General features: G+C 44.8%; 1 protein-coding gene across 1 annotated transcript in view; it reads left to right on the top strand.

Annotated features, from left to right (window-relative positions):
* Positions 1 to 26,666, top strand: part of MAGI2 (membrane associated guanylate kinase, WW and PDZ domain containing 2) — a 1,211,123-nt gene that overhangs the window by 333,024 nt on the left and 851,433 nt on the right. Inside the window, exon 2 of the mRNA XM_054988145.1 lies at positions 18,930 to 19,046. Within this exon, the coding sequence (XP_054844120.1) occupies positions 18,930 to 19,046 (117 nt within the window). The remainder of the gene's footprint in view (positions 1 to 18,929; positions 19,047 to 26,666) is intronic.

The following is a 26,666-nucleotide window of genomic DNA, read 5'->3' as shown; positions in this document are numbered from 1 at the left end:
CCTAAAGCATCCCTGACAAATATTCATCCAGCCTCTTCTTGAAAACTGCCAATGAGGGGGAGCTCACCACCTCCCTAGGCAGCTGATTCCACTTTTGAACTACTCTGACCGTGAAAAAGTTTTTCCTAATATCCAGCCAGTACCTTTGTGCATGTAATTTAAGCCCATTGCTTCGGGTCCTACCCTCTGCTGCCAACTGGAACAGCTCCTTGCCCTCCTCCAAATGACAGCCTTTCAAATATTTAAAGAGAGCAATCATGTCCCCCCTCAACCTCCTCTTCTCCAAACTAAACATTCCCAAGGCCCTCAGCCTTTCCTCGTAGGGCTCAATCTCCAGACCCCTGATCATTCTCATCGCTCTCCTCTGCACCCTCTCAATTTTGTCCACATCCTTTTTGAAGTGAGGCCTCCAGAACTGCACACAATACTCCAGGTGCTGTCTGACCAAGGCAGTATAGAGAGGGGCTATGACCTCCTGCGATTTCGACGCTATGGCCCCTTTGATACAACCCAAGATTGAATTAGCCTTTTTTGCCACCGCATCACACTGACTGCTCATATTTAGTTTACAGTCCACTCTTATCCCAAGATCCCTTCCACATATATTACTACCCAGAAGTGTATCCCCCATCCAGTATTTGTGCTTCCCATTTTTGTGGCCCAGATGTAATACTGTGCACTTGTCTTTGTTGAATTGCATCCTATTCACAGCTGCCCACTTCTCCAGAGTATTCAGGTGTTGTTGAATTTTAATTCTATCTTCTTGGGTGTTTGCTACCCCTCCCAATTTGGTATCATCAGCAAATTTAATGGGCAGCCCTTCCACTCCTTCATCCAGATCATTGATAAAAATATTGAAAAGTACCGGGCCCAAAACCGAGCCCTGCGGCACCCCACTGCACACCTCCATCCAATCTGATGAAATGCCATTGACCACCACTCTTTGAGTGCGGTCCTCTAACCAGTTCCCTATCCACCAAACTGTCCTATAGTCCAGTCCACAGTCTTCCAGTTTGCCCATCAGAATGTCATGGGGGACCTTATCAAAAGCTTTACTGAAATCCTGATAAATCACGTCTACAGATTTCCGCCGATCCAGTAAGCTGGTCACTCAATCAAAGAAGGAAACAAGGTTGGTCTGGCAAGATCTGTTAGGAACAAAACCATGCTGACTTCCCTGGATCACTGGGGAGCCGCAAGAGTACAAGCACAAGCCTTTCAACCACAGTATGGAGGGATACCGCAGGCTGCTCCAATGGACTATGGAGCACATGGAGCCTACCAGATACCCTACATGGCGCCAGGACACATTCAACCACCTCCCTTTGGAGCGGCCCTAATCCACCAGGTGGTGGGGTACCAGGGAGCAGGAGCTATCATAGCGGGGTTGCTGCAAGGATGGTTCAAATTGAAATCCACTTTTGATGGAAACCCCAGGAACTTGGAATTTTTTATAATACAAGATGTGGAGTTTTTCCGAGACTGGGGACATTTGTTTCCTTTGGAGCACAGTCGAGTGAACCACTTAGGATCTTGACTGGAAGGAGCAGCAGCCAAATGGTACGTAACCTTGCATAATACGGGGACACTGGAGCTGTATGACTTAAATGCCTTCATATATGTGCTACGAGCTCAATTTGAAGACACATTAGAGGGGGAAAGGGCTCGAACAAAGCTCAGAACCATAAGACAGGGGTCCAGACCCGTAAGAGAATATGCGGCCAAATTCAGGCAATTAGCAACCAAAATGCAGAGCTACCATGAAGGAGTAAAAATTGAACTGCTGACTTACTAGATGGAGCACTAATGCAAGATGATCCACAGACGTTGTCGGGGTGGATCCAACTAGCATGTGAGGTTGAAAATAGAACCCAAGTAGTAAAACTTGTAAGAATGCAACAACATGCAAGGTCGAGGAGACCCACCACTGCAGACAGGAGTCGCAGCTTGCTGGGTCCAAAAGTCCCTATCTCAGTGCTTGGGAGAGAAGCACGATGGAGACAAGAACTATGTCTCAACTGTGGGGGCATGGGACATTTTGTGGCACAATGCCCGAGAAGGCCGGTGCAGGGGGAAAAGAGCCAAAGCATACCCAAACCCGCAGGCTCCCCTAAACCGTTGGGTCGGAACCGGGGTCTGAAACGTGGGAAGCCGGAGACTGGCTTGGATGCCGATGAGGGTCCTGGATATACTGAGGAACCCACACAAAAAGAAGCAGAGGAGGAATTTACCCTGCCGTCAGGAAACGAGACAGACCTGCCGTAAAAAGGCCCTGCCGGCAGATCCCTAAAAAATCTGAACCACTGAAGGTGAGAGAAAGAGGGGCCCTACTGTTTATGCCAGTGATGTTGCTAAATCTGAAAAAGGGAACTCATATGCGGGTGCAAGCCTTAATAGATTCTGGTTGTTCCTGAGACTTAATATCACCAGTATTAGTTAACGGACTGGGCTTGGAACGAATAGAACTCAAAGACCCTATAGTATTTGAACAAATGGATGGGTCTAATATGCATCCTGCACCCTACAAAACTACAGGCATGGGGATCAGTGGAACCAGACTACTGATAATATTTTTAGTAGTTTTAAAATGTGTTAATTTTTACTTGAACCTGCATTCGATAGACGTCTGCCTATCGTTGTGTTATGCAGGTTTTACCAGAGCATTATACAATGCGGCACTCCCAGCCAGTGGCAACAGCCTCAGCCCTCAGCACTCAGTTGCACTTTGTGCTCGGCCCACCCACCTCACCTTATTTCAGTGCAGGTTTAGCCGGTCACCGTTTACTGGGACCAGGTAGGAATTTTTTCTCCTTTCCCACAATTGGCCATTGGGGAGGAAGTTTTTTGCCTACCTTGCATTGTCAGAAGAGGGAGGTAATTGGCAGAGGGGGATCGAGTTTATTTTCACTTGGCAGGTTAGAAGTTGAGGCAATGAATCAAGCAAAATGTCCTGCATAAACATTGCGAAATCTTATCTTCTTCCTCCCTCTCCACAAGCGGGCTCAGAGTCGATAACATCAAGTATAATATAGTCACAATAAAATCACATTAAAAACATAAAATTCAGTAAACATAGAACTCAAGGTGGAAGTCCACGTTGCTTAATCCAGACCAAACTATCTCATGAGATGGGAACTGGTAGACAATATTAAGTGTATCAATGGAAAGCCAGGGTGAGGGGGCTTTCAACTGGTGTACTTATATTGACTTTGGTTTAAATACACCTCTATGTATAATGACTGAATTGTCCCTGAAAGCTCTGCTTTCTTGTTGCTTAGTTACTTTTTCATAAATCTTTTGCCTTACCAATGTTACTTGGCAGGCCCCAAGTACGTATAAGGCATTTTAATCAAGACTAATTTCAAGAGATGCTCTCTCAATATAATCAATATGTAGTCTCTGTTTTGCCATAAAAATCTCTAGAAAACTCACTTCATTTATACATTGAAACATAACTCAACATTGTAAAATGTTAGCACTTGTTTAATTGTATTTTGACTACACACATCTTTCAATCTAGGCAGACAGGACTGATTGTGCCAGAAAACGGTTTCAATGGGCTTTGTTGTATAATGCTAAAAGATACCATCTGTCTTATTGTTAAGCTATTTTATTATAACTTTTTTGGGGGAAAATACACATATACATAGACTATCTCATAGAAACCAATGTCAAAACTGATGTTGACTTCAAGGGAGTCTGAATTAAAACTATTACCCTTCTTTCAAACATCCCTTTTAAAATGAGAATTTTTCAAAGGACTTTCTGGCTCTGTTTTTGTTCTTTTGTTCATTTGTTTTTGAAGTCAAGTTGTTCAGTTAATGAAGTTGGGCAACAAACTGTTACCTTGGGAAGCGATGTGATTATGATTACTTTTTTATCCTCTTTCACAATAATTAGGGCAATTCCTAAATTGGCTAGCTTGTAATTTTGGGTTTGAAAAAAGTCATATTGTACGTTCCCAGAAACGTTGGTGATAGAGTCCAATCAGATTTGGAATAGCCTTGCCTTTGCCCATGCAGTTGCAATATAATATTCGGGCAGAGTCAAATTTCATCACAAAGAGAGAAGAGATTTTCCTTGTGGTTGCATGTAAATGTTATGATATTCTAGATTTACTTCCATAGTCCATGACAGAGGTGGGCACAGACTGAAAAGCTGACCAAAATTTGACATGGACTGGCCCACTTCGGCGTTCATGAGCAATTGGCTCGTGGGATATGCATTTTTCATGGATGTGACATCTTTTGGGCAGTTCCATTGGTCCATGAAACTAGACATCCTGGTGCCGAGCAATCAATTCCCTAGGCAACGTAGGGGAGTTACCTGTAGACCTTCTGCTGCCTTTGGAACACACCAATCTTAGCCCTGAAAACCTTGATAGGCAGCTTTGGCTGCCAACCACAGAGCTCTCATTATTTTCTATGAGAGCAAGCAGTATATATAACTTCCAGCACTGAGCTGCGGTTTCACTTTCCAGCTGGTTACTGGTGGAGAAACTGCTTGTTGCAGGATTTTTTTGGATTATGTAAGAGGGATGCTTGGAGCTTGTGCTGCAGCAAGACTGGGAGCAAGCTTATTGGGTTTTCTTGGCTGAGGACTCACTCTTCTGTTTAATTTTTTCCCCTTTCAATTCTTATTTGCTTGTGGGGTGGTGGGCTAGCCTAGGGCTCTGCCACAACCCAGTCTCAGGGCTGCAGTCAGGCTCTGGGGGTTTGTAACGTGGACCTTCAAAATGTAATCTTGGCCAAACTTGAAGGGTGGCTGGAGGAGAGCCTGTTGAAGACTCACTGTGAATTTGACATCTCTGAGTGTGAAGGGGGTGGTCCTAGGGCCCCCAGAAGTGACAGATGATGGGCCGACGAATCAGTCTGTGAACAGAGGCGAGTCCATGAAAAGTTCATGTTCTATGGTCTGTGAAATTTTCCCCCCTGGTCCGTGCCCATGTCTAGTCTATGATCAACCTGGGCAACTTTAAACTGTGTAACTGTTGCATACGTATCATGAGCTTTCAAGTGACAACCAGAGGAAATAAATCAGAGCAGATTTGTAATTTATGAGAGACAATATGCAAACTAGAGAATTGCCACTGGATCTGCAGGTAGTTACGTGATCCTGGTTAGGGCTGCACAGTCTGTGTGTGACACTCTTCTTTCCTAGCTGAATGCTGCCTACTAGCAATGTATCATGGTTTAGTGGAGGCTTCATAAACATCCTTTCATTAGCCACAAAAGCAGAAGGAACACTGTCAAATACATTGTAGATCATAATACATGATTGGAGTAAGCTGCCAGGTCTCCCATTGACAACTTACATTTAAAAAAAACCTGGTGTTGTGCAGAGCGTTTTTTTCCAGGAGAAAAAAAAAATGATGTCACATTGCTCTAGGAATTGTCAGAAATTATATGGTAAACCCACAGATTTTCCAGTGATTCCTTGAGCAACGAGAAGTGATGTCACTGTCAAGAAATTGGGCTATTGGTGCACATGCACACCATCAGCGCACACACTGTTTTGTTTTATTTTGAGCCAGTGTCCAGCTGTGGGCAGTATCTGGGTGGAGGTGGTTTTGGGGGCTGCCTGCTGACTCAAAACTGCACAGGTAGCTTTACTGACTGCAGGCTCCCCACTTGCATGCTGCTCTAGTGCAGCTCGCTTTTCCTGTGCACACGCACACCATCAGCACACACACTTTTATTTTATTTTGAGACCCTTTCCAGTGTCTAGGTGGAGGTGGTTTGGGGGGCTGTCTGCTGACTTACAACTGCATGGGTAGCTTTACTGTCTGCAGGCAGGCAGGCACAGGGGGTGGAGGAGAGCCTGCTGAAAAGTCCCTGCGAGTTTGGGCTCTCTGAGCATGAAGGGGGTTGTCCTGGGCTCAGACGAACCCCGAACCTCGAACCAGTTTGGGAACTAGTTGTGGTTGGGAAGTTCATGATTCGTGTTCTGTGAAAATGAACAAACCACGAACCAAGCAGTTCGGGGTTTTTCCGTTCTGTGCCCATTTCAACTGCCCAGTTTTGAGGGTTTACTCTCATCATTCCACTTGGGGCAGCTTGTGAATACAACTATCCTTGACAGTCACAGCACCTGCAATGCGGGCACCCCCCCCATGTCCCCAGCCGCAAAGCTCCCTCCAGTTGTTAAGCACAGCGTGTCTAGGTTTGGATGGAGGGCCTATAGCCTGTTGCCATTTTACAGAGCCTGCTTTGCATAAGTATATTTGCTAAGCGAGTTATCATGACCACATGAATCTACATTTATGAAATGTAACTGTTGTAAGGCATGTACTTCAAGTTACTGATTACATTTACAAAGAGTATTTTTAGAACCCTTTCACAAATGCAATTATTTCACTTCTAATCTTGGGATCTCCAAGGCATTTTTTAAAAAAAAATTATATTTTATTCAACATTTTCAATAATTTTTTTAAAACAACAAGAACCAATTAACAACATAGTATATTACATACAACAATCAGAAAAGTACACCTCCTGTTACATGGTTCAATACTCAATATTCAGTTATTTGAGTGGCTGTTGTGTAACAAAAATATATAGGAAAAGCTCTGTTAAACAAAATTTTTCCAGGTTTGGTTACTGCTTAGTGGTGATCCTATTTATGTGCCAACTGGTATCATAAATATGCTAGGGAATAGTAGAGGTCATGTTTCCTGCTTGCATTTGTCATATTTTCTTCCTTGGTTAAGTAATCTCGAATTGGGGACCATTGCTCCAGAAGGTGGGATTTATAGTTTTGGTTTTCCCTTTGGGCAAGTTGATCCGAAAGTTTTTCCATTATAAAATGGTCCCAAATTCGGGCTTGCCAATTAGAGATTGTCGGTGTGGATTTTTGTTTCCAATAAGGAGCTATAATTAGTTTTGCAATTGCTAATAATGTGAGCATTAGATTTATTCTGATTTTTGGAAACCTTGGAGCTTTCCAGTCCAAGGCAAATTTTTCATGGTTGAGGAATCTTGTTAAAGTAAAAATCACAGGTAGGCTATCAAGTACTGTTCACAGGGCGGATATGATATAAGATGTGTAAGTAGAAATGTATGAGCTGTCTTATATATTATATATGGAAACATAATAAAACTGTCCCTGTACTAAGAAATACTTCTGTTACAGTCTGACAATAGCAATAGAATGAGGAATGTTTGTTTTACAACCATCCCTGTGCTGAGAAATAAAACTCAACAATAATACTCCATCTGTAACATCTGGAGATTGCAAGTCTACTTTTATAACACCCTGGGCTAGAGAAAATTATAAGCCTCCTTATGTTTATCTTTGTCATTTTCTCAGAAATGAAAATTATCCTCTCTAGGTTTGGATCTTTTAATGAGTTGCAGACTGTTTAAAATGTCCTTCGTGCTAATAAAAAAAAAGTCCTTTATGCTTGGCTTTTATTGGATATCTCAGCAATGGATACTGTGTCAATCATTTTGGAGAAAGGGACAAAGCTCGGGATATTTTAAAAAATAATATAGATTGATATACCTTATTACTAAATACATAGATTAAATATGTGCAGTGGAGTGTGGCCTCAGCTAGGTATTATGTCATAGAGTCTAGCTTACAAGGCAACTATTTCCATCAGGGAACCAATCTCTGTAACCTGGAGATCTGTTGTAATTCTGGGAGATCTCCAGTGACCACCTGGAGTCTGGCAACCCTAGAAATTACTGTGTGCTTCTCTTGTTAGTAAATTAAGAAGGCCAATGATCTGGGCCATTTTTACCTCACTCTTAGTAGTTATAAAATATGTAGTGATTAGGAGTGCTATGTATTACATTAAAAAAAGATGAATATTCTGCTTTGGGTGAAATAATGCTTAGCTTTGATCTTACCTATACCTGTATGAAAATCAGTTCTGCTTCTCCCTTACCCTATTCTTTTTTTGCCTTTCACCCTTGCCTTTCACCCTTGCTTTGTTCTCATGTCCCATTGAATCTGTTTTCTGTGTTCTTCAAATTATGTGTCCTATAGAGCACATATTTATTTTACCCAGGTTTTTTAAAACTGAGACGTTCCATCTTTTAAAAATTGTTTTATGATCCTTTTCTAGCCTGAAGACTGCTTTATGAGGCTGCTAACTGTTGTTTTAGTCTGTTTTACACTCTGGGTGGGTTTTATCATTGTTTGTTACTACTTTTTGGCTGTTTTATGATTTTATTGTATTATTTTAGTAAGCCACCTCAAGCAGCTCTCTAGAGAGACAGTACATAAATTTTCCAAATAGATAATTGGTATGAAATGAGAAATCTTCCTATCTTTCTATCTATCCCTGCTTGCATGGTAATTTCTAGGGGTGTGCATTAAAAAAACATTGTCAGTTCTAGGGATGGCAGTCTATGACAGACCTCTCACATCAAGTACTCCAAGGTCTTGAATGAAAAGGTCTTATTACAGAGATCCAGATCAAGCATCTACAGAGTGCAGCAGCACTCCCACACTCCACAGCAGCCCAATCTGGGCCCAATTGGCCTGATCTGGGCCTGATTTTGCATGGATCGGGCCACATTTGGCCTGGGTCATGGCCCCTGTGGAGCGTGGGAGAACTCCCAGGGTGGCCTGTGGCCTGTGCAATGATGTCACTTCCCAGAAGTGATATCATCGTGCAGGTCAGGAGTACACATGTTTGCTCTGTGTGCATGCGCGACCAGTGAATAAAAGGTTAAGTGCCAGGCCTCTCACCTCCCACCTGGGAGGTAGGTGGACCTGGCTATAGATATGTGAGAAGCAAACACAAGATAAAAGAGGCTATTTATTTATGTCATTTATAGTCCTCCTTTCTCACTGAGACTCAAGGTGGATTACACAGTATGAGGTTAATACGATCAGTATCAAGTACATTTCAGTACAATACCATAAGGTAAACAGATACAAGTTTAAAAGACATAGCATTAGCAAGGATCCAAGACAGAGTAGAAAAAATACTGGAGCAAAACATAATCTATTCTAGGACTGGCATTAGACAACATGGAGCGCTGGTTGTTCATAGGAGTACATATTTAAAGCAGCAGATAATATATAAGGCAAAAATAGTGATGAAGTCTATGATCCCCAACTTGTTAGTGAAGCATCTGAGACCCCATCCCTACAATACAGTCCTCTCATTTGAGTAAAAAGCCTTTTTGAATAGTTCAGTTTTGCATAGGTTACGGAAAGCCAGGAGAGTGGGGGCTCTTCTGACTTCCTCAGGCAGGTCATTCCACAAGATAGGGATTGATAGGCAATTGGACCGCTGTTGGGAGCGGAAGGAGAAACTCTGATGGAGGACAGAGAAAAAGCAGACAAGCTTAATGACTTTTTTGCCTCTGTTTTTTCCCTGAAAAACTTGAGCCCTTCTAGAGATGGTAGGAGACACGACAGGACACCTGGATGGCTCGTTGACATTGACAGAGAGGTTGCGGAGAGGCACCTGACTGCACTGGATGAATAAAAATCCCCTGGGCTGGATGGTGTACACCCAAGAGTGCTCAAAGAACTTTCTAGAGAACTTGCAGAGCCTCTGTGCATCATCTTCAAGGCCTCCTGGAGGACTGGGAATGTGCCACAAGATTGGAGAAGAGCAAATGTTATCTCAATCTTTAAGAAAGGAAAGAAGGATGACCCAGGAAACTAGAGGCCAGTCAGTCTGACTTCTGTTGCTGGGAAGATATTAGAGCAGATTTTAAAGGGATTGATCTGTAAGCATCTGAAGGACCACTTAGTGATCTGGGGAAGTCAGCATGGTTTTGTCCCCAACAGATCTTGTCAGACCAACCTGGTTTCCTTCTTTGATTGAGTGACAAGCTTACTGGATTGTGGGAACTCTGGCGATGTGATTTACCTGGATTTCAGTAAAGCTTTTGATAAGGTTCCCCATTGGTCTGACAGATATTGTCAGACCAATCTAGTTTCCTTCTTTGATTGAGTGACAAGCTTACTGGATTGTGGGAACTCTGGCGATGTGATTTACCTGGATTTCAGTAAAGCTTTTGATAAGGTTCCCCATGACATTCTAATGGGTCAACTGGAAGACTGTGGACTGGACTATAGGATAGTTCAGTGGATAGGGAACTGGTTAGAGGACCGCACCCAAAAAGTGGTGGTCAATGGCATTTCATCAGCTTGGAGGGAAGTGTCCAGTGGCTTGCCACAGGGCTCAGTTTTGGGCCCAGTACTTTTCAATATCAAGGATCTGGAAGAAGGGGTAAACAGGCTACTCATTAAATTTGCTGATGATACCAAATTGGGAGGAGTGGCAAACAAACACCCAAGAAGATAGAGTTAAAATTCAACAAGACCTGAATACTCTGGAGAAGTGGGCGGTTGTGAACAGGATGCAATTCAACATAGATAAGTGCACAGTATTACATCTGGGCCACAAAAATGTGAAGCACAAATACTGGATGGGGGATACACTTCTGGGTAGTAGTGTATACAAATGAGATCTTGAAGTAAGAGTGGACTGTAAGCTAAATATGAGCAGTCAGTGTGATGTGGTGGCAAAAAAGGCAAACTCAGTCTTCTGTTACCGAAATTGGTCTCCTTGCAAGTAAGAGAATTTGTGGGGGAATTAGCAAGCAAGGAAGACAGTTATGCAAGAGGCCGGTAGCTATGGAATCTTGTGCACCAATGTCTACGAGGATCCAGTCCTCTAGAGAACCCTTTCAATAAGCAGGCAGATATTCAATCAAAAAGGGTTTTTTTAAAAAAATATTACAGATCAATTGTACACAAAACAGACAGCACACACACAGAGAGATAACTAGAAAAAAACAGTAAGGAAAATTGGAGAGAGTTGCAGAGTTGGTTTTATAGTTACCAGGTCCAGAAGATTGAGAGTGTCCAAGAGAAAGCAGCTTCAGTGCCCAGTTCTTCACGGCAAGAAGGAGAAGGGCTCAGACATGCCATCTGAGGGCGTGTGGAGGGTCCAGAACACACACACTGAGCACATGGCAGGACAGTCATATATACTGTGTAACATGCGCTGAGGCAGGACTGAGAGTCTCTGCCCTAAAACAAGGCCTTAATGGTTCTTCTCAGGGTGGGACAAAGGACGGGGAAACTGTCTCCAGGGTGAGAAAATAAGGCTGGTGAAGTGTCTCCAGGGTGGGACAATGAACTAGGAAAGTTTGGTTAGGTCTTCCTGGGAGGAACTATAGGCGTAAAAAGATTATTTGATGACCCATGATGGCTGGATGGGTGAAGCTACAATAGGAGAGTGGGTAAAGGGTAGAATTGGCAGGGTGTCCAAGTACCTCTGGAGACCTCCATTGTTCTGTGGTTATGCACAAACTCCAGGGTGTGGGGCTAAGTTAGTCTTACTTCTCTTCTCACATTACAGTACTTTCCCATCTCCTGCCTAGCCAGGCAGCTTGTCTGTGTTTTAAACACATGAGCAGAAGGAGCTGTTCCAGTTGGCAGCAGAGGGTAGGACCCAAAACAACGGGCTTAAATTACATGCACAAAGGTACCGGCTGGATATTAGGAAGAACTTTCTCACGGTCAGAGTAGTTCAAAATCCGTTGCCTAGGGAGGTGGTGAGCTCCCCTTCACTGGCAGTTTTCAAGAAGAGGCTGGATGAATACTTGTCAGAGATGCTTTAGGCTGATCCTGCACTGGGCAGGGGATTCGACTAGATGGTCTGTATGGCCCCTTCCAACTCTATGATTCTATGATAATATTGCTATATTCATAGGCCTTAATATCGTGAGGGCAAGTATGACTACTTACACTTGGGTTGTATCAAAAGGGCCATTGCATCGAAATCGCAGGAGGTCATAGCTCCTCTCTATACTGCCTTGGTCAGGCCACACCTGGAGTAGTGTGTGAAGTTCTGGAGGCCTCACTTCAAAAAGGATGTGGATAAAATTGAGAGGATGCAGAAGAGAGTGATGAGGATGATCAGGGGTCTGGAGACTGAGCCCTACGAGGAAAGGCTGAGGGCCTTGGGAATGTTTAGTTTGGAGAAGAGGAGATTGAGGGGAGACATGATTGCTCTCTTTAAATATTTGAAAGGCTGTCATTTGGAGGAGGGCAGGGAGCTGTTCCAGTTGGCAGCAGAGGATAGGACCCGAAGCAATGGGCTTAAATTACATGCAGAAAGGTACCGGCTGGATATTAGGAAGAACTTTTTCACAGTCAGAGTAGTTCAAAGGTGGAATCAGCTGCCTAGGGAGGTGGTGAGCTCCCCCTCACTGGCAGTTTTCAAGAAGAGGCTGGATGAATACTTGTCATGGATGCTTTAGGCTCATCCTGCACTGGGCAGGGGGTTGGACTAGAAGGTCTGTATGGCCCCTTCCAACTCTGTGATTCTGTGATTCTGTGAACCCTACAATATGTTATTACTGTGGTTTAATGTTTCCTTGTGCTTACTCCCAGGAAAGTGTCTTTAGAATTACAGCTGATGATTGACATCCTCCTGGGCTTTTATCAAGTTTGACTGATTGAACAGATCCCCCTCCTCTGTGGCACTTTTCCTTACAGCAATCTCCAGTTCCCTGATTGGTGGGGAGAGGGAAAGACCAGTGCCTGGGGAGTGCTGCAAAACAAACTAAGATGCACCCTCTAAGCAGGTCTATTCAGATGAAAGTCCATGTTATTTAGTAGTGCTTACTTCCAGGGAAGGGTCTTTCAAATTGCAGCCTATGATTCCCCTCCACATATTTACGTAGCTGAAAGGCGAGGAGAAGAGGGATTGACAGGGAGGGAGACAATGCCATTTCTTGGGCAGCGATGGGGTAGTGAGGGGAGATGCACTTGTGCATCTTCCCTGCCAACAGAGTTAATTAATAACCTAAGGTCTCTCTCCTATTGGGAACTGATTGATGAATGGTGTTGAGGAAAACAACATGCTGCCAGGCAAGTCCATTGACTGCCTCCTGCTGCTACTTCTGCTGCTGCTGTGAGGTATGGACTGGAACAAAACACACAAACTTTTTTTGTGGGAGGGACTTGTTACAATTTAGTTTCATGTATTTGGTTCACCATTCCAGAAGATGCTTTAACAAAGCTAAATGGTGATTTCCAGGTGTATTTTCAGCTCATTTCCTCCATTTTGCACAGCTCCGCCCCACAACTTCACCATACATTCTTCTACTTACCCCATTTTTAGTTGGCTGTTTTCTTACTTTAACACATTACATTAAATGGGGGAGGGCATGAATGAGACTGATAAATAGTACAATTCTGTATAGAATTGCTCCATTCAAAACCCATTATTTCAGTGGGCTTTAGACTGTAGTAACTGCATAGAAATGCCCTGTAATTGTTTATGTTGCCAAAGAACAACCCATGCAATGCAATTGTGTGCCTAATACACTGTGTTCACACTCTGATTTGTAATACCTCTCTATTAAGGAAAAATTTCTTTAAAGGTACTCTGCGTTCCAGATTACATTTCCCAACAGCCATCACCCACAATTAACTAAGACACCAAAAGTGATCCATAAAGAATTCATGAGCTTTATTTACAATAAAACCCAGATGCAATGCCATGTTCTGATGCATGCATAAAGATCAGCCATAGTAGAGAATCTTCTATACTTTCCAAAGTTAACTGTTTACAGAAAAGAGATAGAATTGTTCAGGGGTCATTTCGTAGAAAAAGAGCTGGAGGAACTCATTAGCACATGCCACTCCCCTTGCCATCACCAGAAGTGTGTCATTAGCATAACTGATTTGCATGTGCCACACCTCCTGACATCACCTATCCTGGCTGTTTTGGACCCAATCCTGGCCATTCAGGGCTGAAATTGGGTCCAAAATGGTCAGGATTGGGCCGCTGTGGAGCGGGAGAGTGATCCACCACTCATCAGAGGCCCGATCCGGGCCATTTTGGCCCCAATCCAGGCTGAAATGGGCCCAAAATGGCTGAGAGTCAGGTGCGTGGGGCCACCTGTCATGTGACTTCTTTGGAGAACAACCGGAACTGCTTTCCTGTGCATTCCCCCTCGAAATGAGCCCAGGAATTGTTATACAAAACTAGATACCAACAATTCTTCAGGATCAAATTCTTCAGGAGACATGACACAAAACACGTCTGATTGACAAGACAGTAATATAAACATGTTCCATGTCTGGTGCCACAAAGGAATCTTGGGTATCTTCCTGAGAGAATGTTTATCTAAGATAAATCCTTGAGTACAAAGTCAAAACAAGAGAGAAACTGTCCTTGTAATAGGGCTTTCTGACCCTACTCATGTCAGACTGTGGCTAGATAATGTCCTTCCTACAGGTTCTCCTTTACAAGCAAACAAGAGTCCATTGTTTGAATAAGGAAACTTTACTGCAGAAATGGTTCATTATAGTCCACTGTCCTGAATAGGAGATTCAGGATGGTACAAGAGCATTGTTACCAATGAAGGGCAAAGCATGAGGTACAAAGTAACAGTTCCCAGCTGAACCAGCCTCCCCCCACAGTTCTCAAAACAACATCTTTCAGACTTGGGAAGCTGGACTCTCTCAAGGCCAATCTTGGGTGGAACGTTGTTAGACAAAACAATCTCTTTTGGTGAGAAGTCTGCTTGGGAACTTGTGCACCTGTGGAGAAAGCACTTAGACACTAGAAGCATTAGAAAATGGAGTCAGTACAGCTCATATACACACTGAACCTGACAACTCAACCACAGCACCAGGAAGGAATCTGCTTACAAATAATAACTTTTGCCTTCTTTGCAACAGGTCAACTCCAATAAAAGCTCATACATAGGTCTTTTAGAATAGGGGTCATAGAAATTCCCTAACATTCTCCCACCCTCTGCCTGGATTAATTTGACCTTTTCAACTCCATGTATCTGATGAAGAGAGCTTTGACTCTTGGAAGTTCATACCTTGGAAATCTAGTTGTCTTTGAGGTGCTGCTGGACCCTAATTTTACTCTTCTACTACAGACCAACATGGCTACCTACCTGAAACTGAGTGCAACGATCTGAACCTTTAAGTGCAGCCAGCAGTTACCAATATGAATAACTGAGGTGCTAACTAAGTTTTCCAACCTCCAGATAGGGCCTGGAGCTCTTCCAGAATCAACTGATCTCAGTGCTTCTCTTGAAGGAAAGAGCAACACTGGAGGGCGGTCCTATGATATCACATCTCTGTTGAACTCTTTCCCTTCTCTAAATTTTGCCTTCCCCAGACACTGGAGAAATCGCCAGGAATTTCCTAAGCCAAAGTTTATTTATTTTATTTTATTTATACCCCACCCTCCTCACAGATGGGCTCAGGGCAGCTAACAACATTCAAAAAATACATTAAAAGTCACAAAACCATAAAAATCAATAATGATTTTTTAAAAAGTCATTAAAATAGTCCAAGAGCAGGCTATTTAAACAAATATTGGGAGTCTGTATATGGGCATAGCAGATGGCCGAGGGCAGCCAGAAAAAGTGGTAGTCTTAGATGGAAGAAGGAGGACACCCGCTGACACTCAGCCAAAGGCCCGGTGGAACATCTCCGTTTTACAGGCCCTGTGGAACTGTAACAGGTCCTGCAGGGCCCGGATCTCCAGTGGGAGAGCGTTCCACCAGGCTGGGGCCAGGGCATAAAAAGCCCTGGCCCTGGTTGAGGCCAGACGGATGTCCCTCGGGCCAGGGACCATCAGAAGTTGCTTATCTGCAGAGCGCAACACTTTGCAGGGGACGTAATGGAAGAGGTGGAACCGCAGGTATGCAGGTCCCAGTCCGTGAAGGGCTTTAAACACCAAGGTTAACACCTTGAACTGGATCCGGAACTCCACTTGGTGCCAGTGCAGCTGGCACCGCACAGGATGAATGTGCGCTCGGGATTGGTGTTCCAGTAAGGACGCGTGCCACTGCAGTCCTAAAAGCTGAATTTGAACAATGTTGATAGATAGATTGCTTCCTCAAGGTTAGAAAAACAATATTTAAAATTTACTGCCAAATATTAAATATAACATGCTTAGTGATGTCCTTTCCATATGGTGAATGATACAAACTTATCTTTCCAAGAGACATATAACAGGCATTTTTCACTGTCAGTAGGTATCTGTATCACTAGGCATATTTTTGTGTTGAGAAAGCAGGAGATGCAATTCTTTTACTATTTTCAGCTAAGGAAAAAAGGAAGATCTAATAATTGCTAAGCCTTTTCCTGCCCCACATGTTAGCTAACTTCTTGGTAATAGATTAGCAATCTCAAAAGTGATGGGTTTACAAAATATTGACATTAAGAAGGACTTTGTTTGGATGTTAGTGGAGACTTGTATGATTATCTCAAGACAACAGCCCAAGGAAATTGGTTTCTTCAACAACAGAAGACTGTAACTTTTTCTTTTTGTCTTTAATTAAGTGTTGAATGGGAAGGCAGCGTATCGCCCAGTCTTGACAGATCTCGGAAGCTAAGTAGGGTTGGCCTGGGGTACTTGGATAGGAGACCTTCAAGTACGTGGGATGCTACACAGAGGCAGGCAATGGCAAACCAACTCTGATCATTTCTTGCCTTGGAAGCCCTATGGGGTTGCCATAAGTTGGATTTGTTTGTTAGTTGGTTTAAAACGTTTATTAGCAGCCTTTCTCCCTTGAAGGAACTCCAAGCAGCTTACAAGATAATAAAATATTATCGTGACTTGATGGCACACGCATGCATATAATTACGTGTCCTTGTTTTTGTGGTTGGAAAATTAACAGAGATAGATATTGGTGATGTGACTATTGGCTTCTCCTGAGACGTTTGCATAGAAGAAATGTATTCAGTATCTTCATGCAAAATAGAAAACTTTGTTTTTGGGTTTGCTCTGTGTAAATAAGAATATTTTTTCACAAGCCATGGCTTTATTTAAAAAAATGAGTTTTGTTTGTAAGTAAAAAACTTCAGTGTCAGTAGTTTCCTTTGGAATGTCAGTGGATAGGGTGCTATTTTCTATATTTTCCCTGGTTGTTTTTTTTTACTTACTTTCATTTATCTAAAATTCATATCCTTCCAGACTAGCAGATTGTAGACTCTTTTTTTGGAAGCATCTATTTTTGAAGAGTAATTTTATTTATTGTTAGTATTTCCTATAGAAAAAGTTGAACATGTAGCTTTACTATCATGGGAACATATTTTTTAAGAACAGCTGTTAATGAAATGTGGTTATACGCAGCAGCATTTTGTAATTCAGTCTGATGCATGCCATAGCTAATCCAGACATTGCTCCACAGTTCATATTGTTTGCTTTAACCTGGTGATATTAGCGAGACAGTTCAATATTTTCCATTAGTTTTGACTGAATCATGCAGGAATGTAGTTTGAGATTAAAATGTTTCACTAGGAAACTGTGTCTTGAAGAATGCTATAGATTTTCTGTGTGGCAAGTATTCATAGTAACCATGCTACTTTGATTATTCAATATTGTCTATGGTTATTCAATATAGTCGATTATTTTTATCTTCTATTTTCAATCCCACTCCCACCCCCAGCCCCCAAGTATAAATAGAATAAAAAAATGTCTTTGGAGAAAAAACATATGGATGGCATTTTCTTGTTGAAATGAATGGCCCAGGCTAGCCAGGTTTGTCAGATCTCAGAAGCTATATGGGGCCAGCCCTGTTTGGTACTTGAATGGGGTATCACCAAGGAAACCCAAAGTAGCTATGCGGAGGCAGGCAATGGTAACCACCTCTGTCTATCTCTTGCCTTGAAAACCCTATGGGGTCACCATAAATGGGTTGTGACTTGACTGCCCATTACACATACATATATCAAGAAGAAAATATATCCATATGTAAGCAACATCTGCTGCCACTCCATTGACCAGCAGTGGAAAAATTGGGAAGTGACGTCACTCCATCCTAGGAACTGCCAGAAACTGTATGGCTTTACCAAAGAGATGTTAGTGATTCCTAGATGGGAGTGATATCACTTCTCTGTTTCGCCCCAAGTGATGTAACATGGTGTTACATCTTCTTGACTGTTTAACCAATTTAACTGTGTACTCAGTAAACTGTTCTGTCATGTGTCTGTAATTCCTTTTGGTCTGGCTTGCAGATTGTAAATATCGTCATTTGTTCAGCCATTACATTTTCAACATATTTTATCCTGTTCCCAGGGCCGGCGCCAGAGGTTTTGGCGCCTGCGGCAGCGTGCCTTGCGCCTCTGCGCGGCGTGATGACGTCATCGCAGACGTCATCACGCGCCACAGGGGGGCTGGGCGGCACGCCGACCGCCGAAGCTGCAGGCTGCTGGAGCGGCGCGCGGAGGCTGCTCCGTGCGCCGCCCCAGCAGCAGCTCATGGCTTCTGCGCTCGGCCGGGGCGGAGGAGTGCGCAGCGGAGCTGAGGTGGCTGGCTGCAGCAGTAGCTGAAGGCAGCCCAGTCACTCCAGCTTCGCTGCGCACGCCTCCACCCCCAACACCCCCTCCTGCGCCCCTCCCGTGCACATGCGCCCGAGGCCACCGCCTACCTGGCCTCCATGGGCGCGCCGGCCCTGCCTGTTCCTTATAATAATATAATAATAACCCCAATGATAGTTGTCCTGATTTGTCTAGGGAATATTGGTAAGTGGCAGTGGAAACCCACAGACATTTGTATCTGCTTATTGTTTACCCAGGCAGGGAGTATCCTAAGCTACGTGAAGCAGCATACTCCAATAGGTTCTGTGGGCATGGTTCCTGTTCCAACCAAAGTTCTTAGAAAAACAGGGGAGTGGGCTTGACTTGATTTCTTTTGCTTTCCTGCCCCCATCAAGCAGCTGATCAATTGCTTGTTGTCTTTATCTGGGCTTGATGCACATGCCTAATTTTGGGAGAAGGGGGTTATGTTGCGTTGGGAAAGTTTCTTTTCTGGTAGCACGAAGGGAAAGCAACAGGGTGTGGGGAAGCTGAGACTGGGAGTGACACAACTGATGCAATTATAAGTGAAACCAGCAATTTAATTTTAAGAAGAAATACATTGGTTCCTGTTTTCCCGCTGACCAGCATGTACTATGTGGCTTTACCAGGAGGCGTTGTTGATAAGGACCTTCGTCACTACCTCAATTTACGGTTCCAGAAGGGCTCAGTGGACCACGAGCTGCAACAGATCATCCGAGACAACCTCTACCTCCGAACAGTGCCATGTGAGTATGAAAAATGTGACTCTTAAAATGTATTATATGGCTCATCACACTGCTGATTCTGAGAAAAGTAGCAATGATATGGTGATAACAGAATCATTTGAAATCTATTGTCTCTGCAGGGTTTTGCATTTGAATAGTTTAGGTTTTATTTCTGCTAGCTAATGTGGGTTTTTAAAAGTTGTTGCTGTTAGTAAAAATGCAGGCCTCTGAGGAAAGAAGGGGGGGGGGTGAATGGGTGAATAGAGTGAATTCTATTGGACACTAGCTGTACCTTAAGAGGCAGAGTGAACTGCAGTTTTGAGAGAGTGTGCTGAGAGAAAGATTTGAGTCTGGTTTAGGCAGGCAAGCTGTATGCAGCCTGAGAGTGTTTGGGTATCTGAGATAAAAGATTGGTTCTGGCAAAGGGGGAAACCTGTGTGGAAGCCTGAAAGTGGCTTTATTCTCATTTAGGCAGGCAATCTGCTTGAAGCCTGAATTGTTTGTGTGATTCTGGTTAAAAGAAGCAAGCTATGCACAGCCTGAGCATATCTGGGTGTTCCCGAGAGAAACTTATTCTGCCAAGTTGAATGAAACTGAGAGAGAGTCTGAATCTGTGTGGTATTGAGAGAAAATCTGTCTAAGACAGGCAAACTGCGTGTGCACCTGGAGCAGTCTATGTATATCTGAGGGAATGATTACTCTGTCTATGTCAGGCAAACAGTGTATGCCTGAGAGAGAAAGTTTATATATATCTGAGTGAGAGATAAATCTATCTAAATCGGGCAAGCTCTGCAGAAAAGCCTGAGGAAATCTATGTCTGTGTGGCATTTCTTTTTTTAGTGAAGACTTGTGTGGAAAACTAGTCTGTGACTGGGCTTGTGATTTTAAAACTGTATTTGAAACTGTAAAGCTTAAGAATTACTCTGAAACCAATACGCTTATCAAAACTTTGCAAGCTTGTAGCTACAAGTAAAATCTACTTTTGTTGAATTAAAAAAAATCCTTTATTTTCCTCACAACCATCCTCATGTGCTGACCATTCTGTTACTCTACCATATATAACAAATCCTTCCTAAATTACAAGTTACAACAAGAAGTCTAAGGCAAAAGCCTTTGGTGGCAGCAAAAAGCTTTTGTGTGAGTTAGGGAGGCAGGTCACAAAAACACAAAAAGGAAGATGTTTTTGAGGTAACAGCTTGGGGTACAGTAGAGAACACAAAAGCACTGTATGAGTAGAAACATAAGGAGTGTTTATTAGGATCTGAGATATAAGTTCAAGATAATGTAAGGAGGAGCTGGATTTAAGGTCCATAACCAAAGATACAAGATTTACAGCTCAATCCTAAACTATGAGACAGAGCTGTCGCTCGTGCATGGATTTAAATGTGGCACCACCCCACTCCTCCCTACGGACTTTTGCCGAAGAGTCCCGCTGGCAGCTGAGCTTGGCAAGGCAAGTTACAGCTGCAGCCAAGAAGAGCACTCGCCTGCTGTTCCCCTGACAAGCCCGCTCATAACAGCCAATGGCTGCACCGCTCCCCTGGCAGGCGGGTGAGGGGAAAGCAGAGGTGCAGCCAGTGGGGAGGGCATGATCCCCACTGCTCATTAGCACCCCGTCATCAGGGAGCAGACATCCCTGCCAGGGAGAGGGGGCAAAGATAACACTGAAGGTATGGATTGGACACGCACCCTCTTGCCCATCCAGCCCCCATTTCTGATGAGGGCCGGGCCGGTGGCTGCACTCAGCATGCCAGCAAATCCCCTCATCACCGCCGCTGCCACCACCACAAGAAACAGGTGCCCCCTCCCTAAAAAGTAAGGCCAGATAGTAGGGAACTGATCTCTGTTGCCTGGAGATCAGTTGTAATTCTAGGAGATCTCCAGCTACCACCTGGAGACTGGTAACCCTAATTAAACCCCAGGTTCCAGAATGTCAGGTGCGGGGGCGGGGGGCGGGTATGCCCATTGGAAACCGCGTGGGAGGCCAGAAGGCTGATTGGAAGCAAGGGGAATGAAAAGCACCCGCAAACTTGAGGCGGTGCCACTTGAACATATCACTGCATCTCTACAATGCGAGAACACGGGTTGGACCTCGATAGCCATCCCCTAGTCCTTGGGTGATCCCCCTTACATGTGGACTGACAGCCCCTCCCCACGCTAGATTTCCCAAGTCCATCCCTGCTTCTGCAATGGCGAAAATGTGGGGGATGCCCAGTAACTACCCCCCACCCCCACCCCCTGGCAGCAACTTCCCACATGCAGCAGCCATCTTCCTGGCTTATCAGATGCCAGCAGCTCAGACTATCAGAGAATGAAAGTCCTCAGTGCCCCCCACCCCCGCAGACATTCATGGGCCAATTCCCACCCCACTGCCTGAAGTTACATTGAGGAGAGGAAGGGGGCAGGGAGGCTGGACGGGGCGCCACTTGAAACATTTGCAGGGATGTGTGAGAGGACATTCCAAGAGGGAGTTGAGGGGCCGGCTACTGGCAATGTCAGGCAAGCATGCAAACACAACAATTTGTTGTTTTTTTAACACGTTTTATTAAACTGAAAAAAGTGCCAATGTCCCTCGGCTGGAAAAGGAGCCAAGGCAGTTTGTGCAGCCCTTGTTCTGTGCTCCCAGGGGTGAGGCTGAGATGCGGATTGCCTTGAGAAACTGCTCCCTGGGCTGAATCTGAATGGCACTTGTGGAGGATTACCGGGGGGGGGGGGCCTGAAGCAGAAATGCTTTGTCATCTCCCGGATGAGTCATGACATGCCTGCAAGGGAAAGAGACACATGTGCTACAAGTAACCCAGCCCAGTCCGTGGCTAAGGTCAAGCCCACACTCCAACATCTGGGAAGATGCAGATGGTAGAGAGCAGCAGCAGCAGCAGCCCCACAGGTGCAGCTAGTGAGCAGATGATGCATGACCCTCTGGCGAGGAAGTGCTTTGCCTTGGGGTGATTTTACCTTTAAGGGAGAAAGTCAACAGGCAATTACGAACACCCGGCCAGGAATAATTTTCTGGGCAACTGCCTCTGGGGCAAGCAGGGGCCTCTGCCACTGTCCCCTCCCCCGCCAAGCCTCACCTGAAGAGGCTAGTGGTCAGGCGAGTTCAGGTGATGGTGCAGCCAGCACAAATCAGCGAGCAGAGTTAGCTGCCACCCCATCTCCTTCTTACCTGCAAGTGCTCCCTTGCTCCTTACTGAGCTGGAACTTCAGAGTCAGATAACCTGCAAGGAGACTTGAGTGGTTATTGTTAGTTAGCCAGACATTCTGGACTTTGCCCTTCTTCCCTTGAGTGAGTGCAAAGTTCTCCCAGTTTTCCCGCTATGTCCCCTCTAGTACACTCTCCCACCTCATGCACAAAGTCCCCACGGCAGAAGGCAGATGGGTAGAGCCTTTGGCCATATGCTCAGCTACCTGAGGTCGTGAGCGGTGCAGCCGGACATTTTGTAGGGTGTGTGAGCAGGTGATTGGGTGTGGGGATGGGTGCTTGCCCACCACGGAAGCACATGCGGATTGGCCTTTGTGGTAGTTCCCATCCTATGCTCCTTTGGACTGTGGGGGTGGGGCTGGGTGCTGGGAGAGGTGCGCAAATTTTCCCCATTCAACGGGCAACTACGGGATATGCCTTCTTTTTTCGTGGCATAACTTCCCACCGCTGCAGGGGGCGTTCTGTTGCATGGAGTGGCTTTGGAAGCGGACTCACTCATGCCCTGCCCCCTGCCTCACCCCCCTTCCATGCCGGCGTGGGGACTTGCGCCATACTTGAACCTCTGTCTGTCTGCCAGGCATGCCTGCAACCCATCTGCAGTAATAGACCTTGGGCAGGGACTGGCAGAGGAGGGTTTATGTCAACGTAAGAGCCATTTATGCCCGTGCAAGCCTCAGTTCTCTTCCTATACACTCCCCTCCCCTTAGGTCTGAGCTGCCCAAAGGTTTAAAAACCAGCAAAATATTATAGGTTAAAATAAAAGATACACTAAATCATTACAGTCTTCAGTCAGAATGCTAGACTGCTATTGGATTATGTTGTCTTGACTGGAGAGCATCCCGCAAGACAAATTTGTGAGTCTGTGGCATGGCTGATGTTAAACTCTGTTCAAGGCTGCTGCTTCAGAGAAGAATATTTCTTTTTATTATTTATCTACACATACATATACAGACATGAGACAGTTATCATTTTGCTTGTCGATATCTGTTATCTATTTCTTTACCTCTTATATTTCATCTTGTTACATCTTTAATTGTGAGTTCTATTGTGTCATTATACAGTTAGTCTTAGTATCATATTTATGTTTAAACGTTGTAATGATTTGTCATCCATTTGTAGAAGGGATCCCATGGTACAGAGAAGTCTTCCATTTGCCCTTTCATTAACAATGTTAATTTGTCCATTTCCGCTGTCTCCATTATTTGTTATTAATTCTTCTTGCTGAGGGATAGACAAGAATATTTCTAAGTACAACTTGCTTTATTCAATGTAAAGAAATAATAGATAGCTCTACTCTAGAATACCGAAGGTGATTCTTAATCATTTGAATTTCCTCATATCTCGATTTACTTGGTGATTTTGAAAGACAGAGTATTTTTGCAAACAATTAGGAAACACAAAGAAAAGCACCAGAAAAGGAAGAGAGTAGTTGGAAATAGTTTAATTTAGTTTAGTTTAAGCTTCTTAAGTCATTTTGATAGAAAGACATTAACTTGGTTGGCACATGGAGCTTCTTTAAAACTTTTACTCATAAACATTTATTTGGCTTATTGTATTCAAGTAGTGTATTATATTCAAGTAGTGTGAGCACTGAAAAAAAGAGAGGTAATATAAGAAATGACAACCAGAGAGGATATACCAGCTGTAATATCTTCGCTTAGCAAATACAAAAGATGCTTGGTATTTTTCATGCCATGCTTGTCTGTATGTTGTAACCACAATGCTAATTATTAACCTGATGTATTCTCTCCTTAGTACAAGTGTTACTTTTTGAGACCCAGAGTGGGCCTTTCCTGTTATCTTATAAGAATATGCTCCTCTAAGCTAGCACTGACCTTGGAGAGTCCAGATGCCAGCTCTTGCTACTTCGCCCAGATGCTGGGAATGTATGATTGTATACTGAATGTCTAGCCATAACGAAAAGGGTTCTCACAGGACCCGTGTAGACTGCGCGCCAAAACCTTAACAGTTATTTGAGCATAGGAAAATCAAGTATAACATAGAATTGCTTGCCTTGCCTTATCACTTCTACCAAGCTCCATGATGGAGTACAGACCTGAACTGTCAAATCCTAAACAAAGCTTTTCTACTGGAACTAATGTGAGTTCACTGGAGAGGGGCTGAGGGATCTATCTGCCAGGAACTGACATTTTGGTAGAAGTGGTATTTTTCTCTCCACCTGTCTACCTTGGGAGCTAACTACCGGCACCATGTCAGATGAGGAGGACCCAGAAATGATGGAGTTGGAGAGGCTATCACTTCTATATGGGGACTACCCCATACTGAACTTAGGAGATGAGTTGGAGGTGGAGTGGCCACTGACTCTGGAAATACCACCGACAGCTCCACCTGATATGAGCTTGCATGGACTTGAGACCCCAACTACTGCTTGGGCTTCGGAGGAGTCCTCAGCAACAGCTTGGCCACAAGAATTCAAGAATCAACCCTGGGGGCATGGGCAGGGACCCTGCCTGACTCTGGATGCGTGGAGACATCCTGACCCCATTGTGGGACTCATGGAGAGCTATGTGGATGAGATGCTACTCAGTTGCAAGGTTGCCACGAGGATAAGAGGGGGAAAGTATCGGGCAGGGAGCCACCTCATAGACTCTGCCAGGGTGGACCAAACTGTGGAAGGGGCATCAGAGGAAAATGGAATGGACTTATGGTGGGACCCTACTGTGGAGCAGTATTTTAGTTCCACCCTGAGAAAGGAAACCTATATGCCCTGGGGAAGTGATACCCCATTGGAGGTCTATTACGAATCTTTGGAGACAGAAGGAGATGCCTACTTCTGATGCATACACCAGATCCGCGGCGAGTTTCAGGAGGTGAAAAGTGAACTGCTTACCCTACAAGGACTTACCAGGGGGTTGGGAGAGACCCCAGGATTAACCCCATCTCTCCCAGACTCCCAGCAGGTAGCAACCCCCTCCAACATGGTGAGGAACATGGTTGCTACTACTGGTGATCAGCAACAAGCTGGACTACCCATGGGATCTCAAGGGAGACTGAGAGCTGCGCACCAGGTTGGAATTTCATTGGCTGGGAGCGGTGAGATTCAGATCATTGTTCCACCACACAGGAGCACCACATTCTCTTCACATACAGGATCCACCTTGGGAGATCCCCTACCCTGGGCCACCATGCCCCAAAGTGGATTACAAATGGGCCCTGCTACCACACAGCAGATGGGATTACAAATACCTTCAGTTGGGAGGTTGCAAAATGTGGTCCCTCAGCCAGGAACCCAACCAGCTGACCAGACAGGGAGGCCGGCCAACCCAACTACCCGGGCTACTGAGGTCCCTACAGATCCAAGGAATTGGAACGCAACCCAACCTGTGACCGCACCACCTGCTGCGGCAGATTCCAATGCCAGGGAGATCAAGGCCCCAACCGGGGCCCCAACCCCTGCAAGACATCCCTCCCCAACAACCTCTCGGGGGGACACGGCATGTTCAACCCAGAATGGGACCACAACTGTGGGGGGGCCGGTAACACCACCTCCCAATGGATGGATGTTTCCCCTACAGCCGGGGCATCTGGATGTGCAAGCACCAAGACCACTAATGCCATTCTTGGGGGATGCGGATCCAGGCTGGCCGAAACTTGAAACAGGTTTTGACAGAACCCCAGAAAAACTGGGATTTTTTATGATACAAGCATTGGAATTTTTCCAAAACTGGGGCCACCTGTTCCCTGATGATTACAGTCGAGTGAGTCATTTGGGATCGTGTCTGAGCAGACCAGCTGCTGATTGGTATGTAACCCTCTATGAGGTCACTGCACCCAAACTGGGGTATCTAGATGCATTTGTGCAGGCGCTAAGACACCAGTTTGAAGATCCTCTGGAAGAGGAAAGAGTCAGATCCAAACTCAAGATGATTCGGCAAGGGCATAGATCAGTGCACGAATATGCAGCAGAGTTCAGGCGGTATGCAGCCAAAATATATGGCTAGACCGAAGGGATGAAGATAGAATTCTTCCGAGACGGCCTGAACACAGAATTAGTCGCGAAAGCCCTAGTACAAGACAATCCCGGCACACTGCTGGGATGAATCCAACTGGTGTGTGAAGCTGAAAACTGTGATCACATAGTGAAACTTTTGAAATCACGGCAGCAAGGGGGATCCAAACCTGGGCATCCAATTATGGGAGCTAAGGACAGACCAATGCCTCGCTCCCAAAAACCCCCAGTTGGAGGGAGGAAATTGCACTGGGGGAGAGGCCAATGTGTTCAATGCGGGGGCTTTGGACATTTTGCAGTGGATTGCCCAACCAGAAGAGACCCCTTGGGAAAACCCCAACCCCCAAAGATGATGTCATCGTCCACAAAACCGGCACAAAAAGGGGCTCCCCAGAAACGGACTAAACCCGAACCTAGCCTGGAGGTTGTGGAAGGGGCCACCAAAAACCCCTCTGAGGAGGAGGAAAAT

Source organism: Eublepharis macularius, chromosome 9 (genome assembly GCF_028583425.1).
Source record: "Eublepharis macularius isolate TG4126 chromosome 9, MPM_Emac_v1.0, whole genome shotgun sequence".
Classification (NCBI taxonomy): Eukaryota; Metazoa; Chordata; class Lepidosauria; order Squamata; family Eublepharidae; genus Eublepharis; species Eublepharis macularius.
The sequence above is the reverse complement of the archived record's forward strand: the minus strand, read 5'-3'. Positions and strand labels throughout refer to the sequence as shown.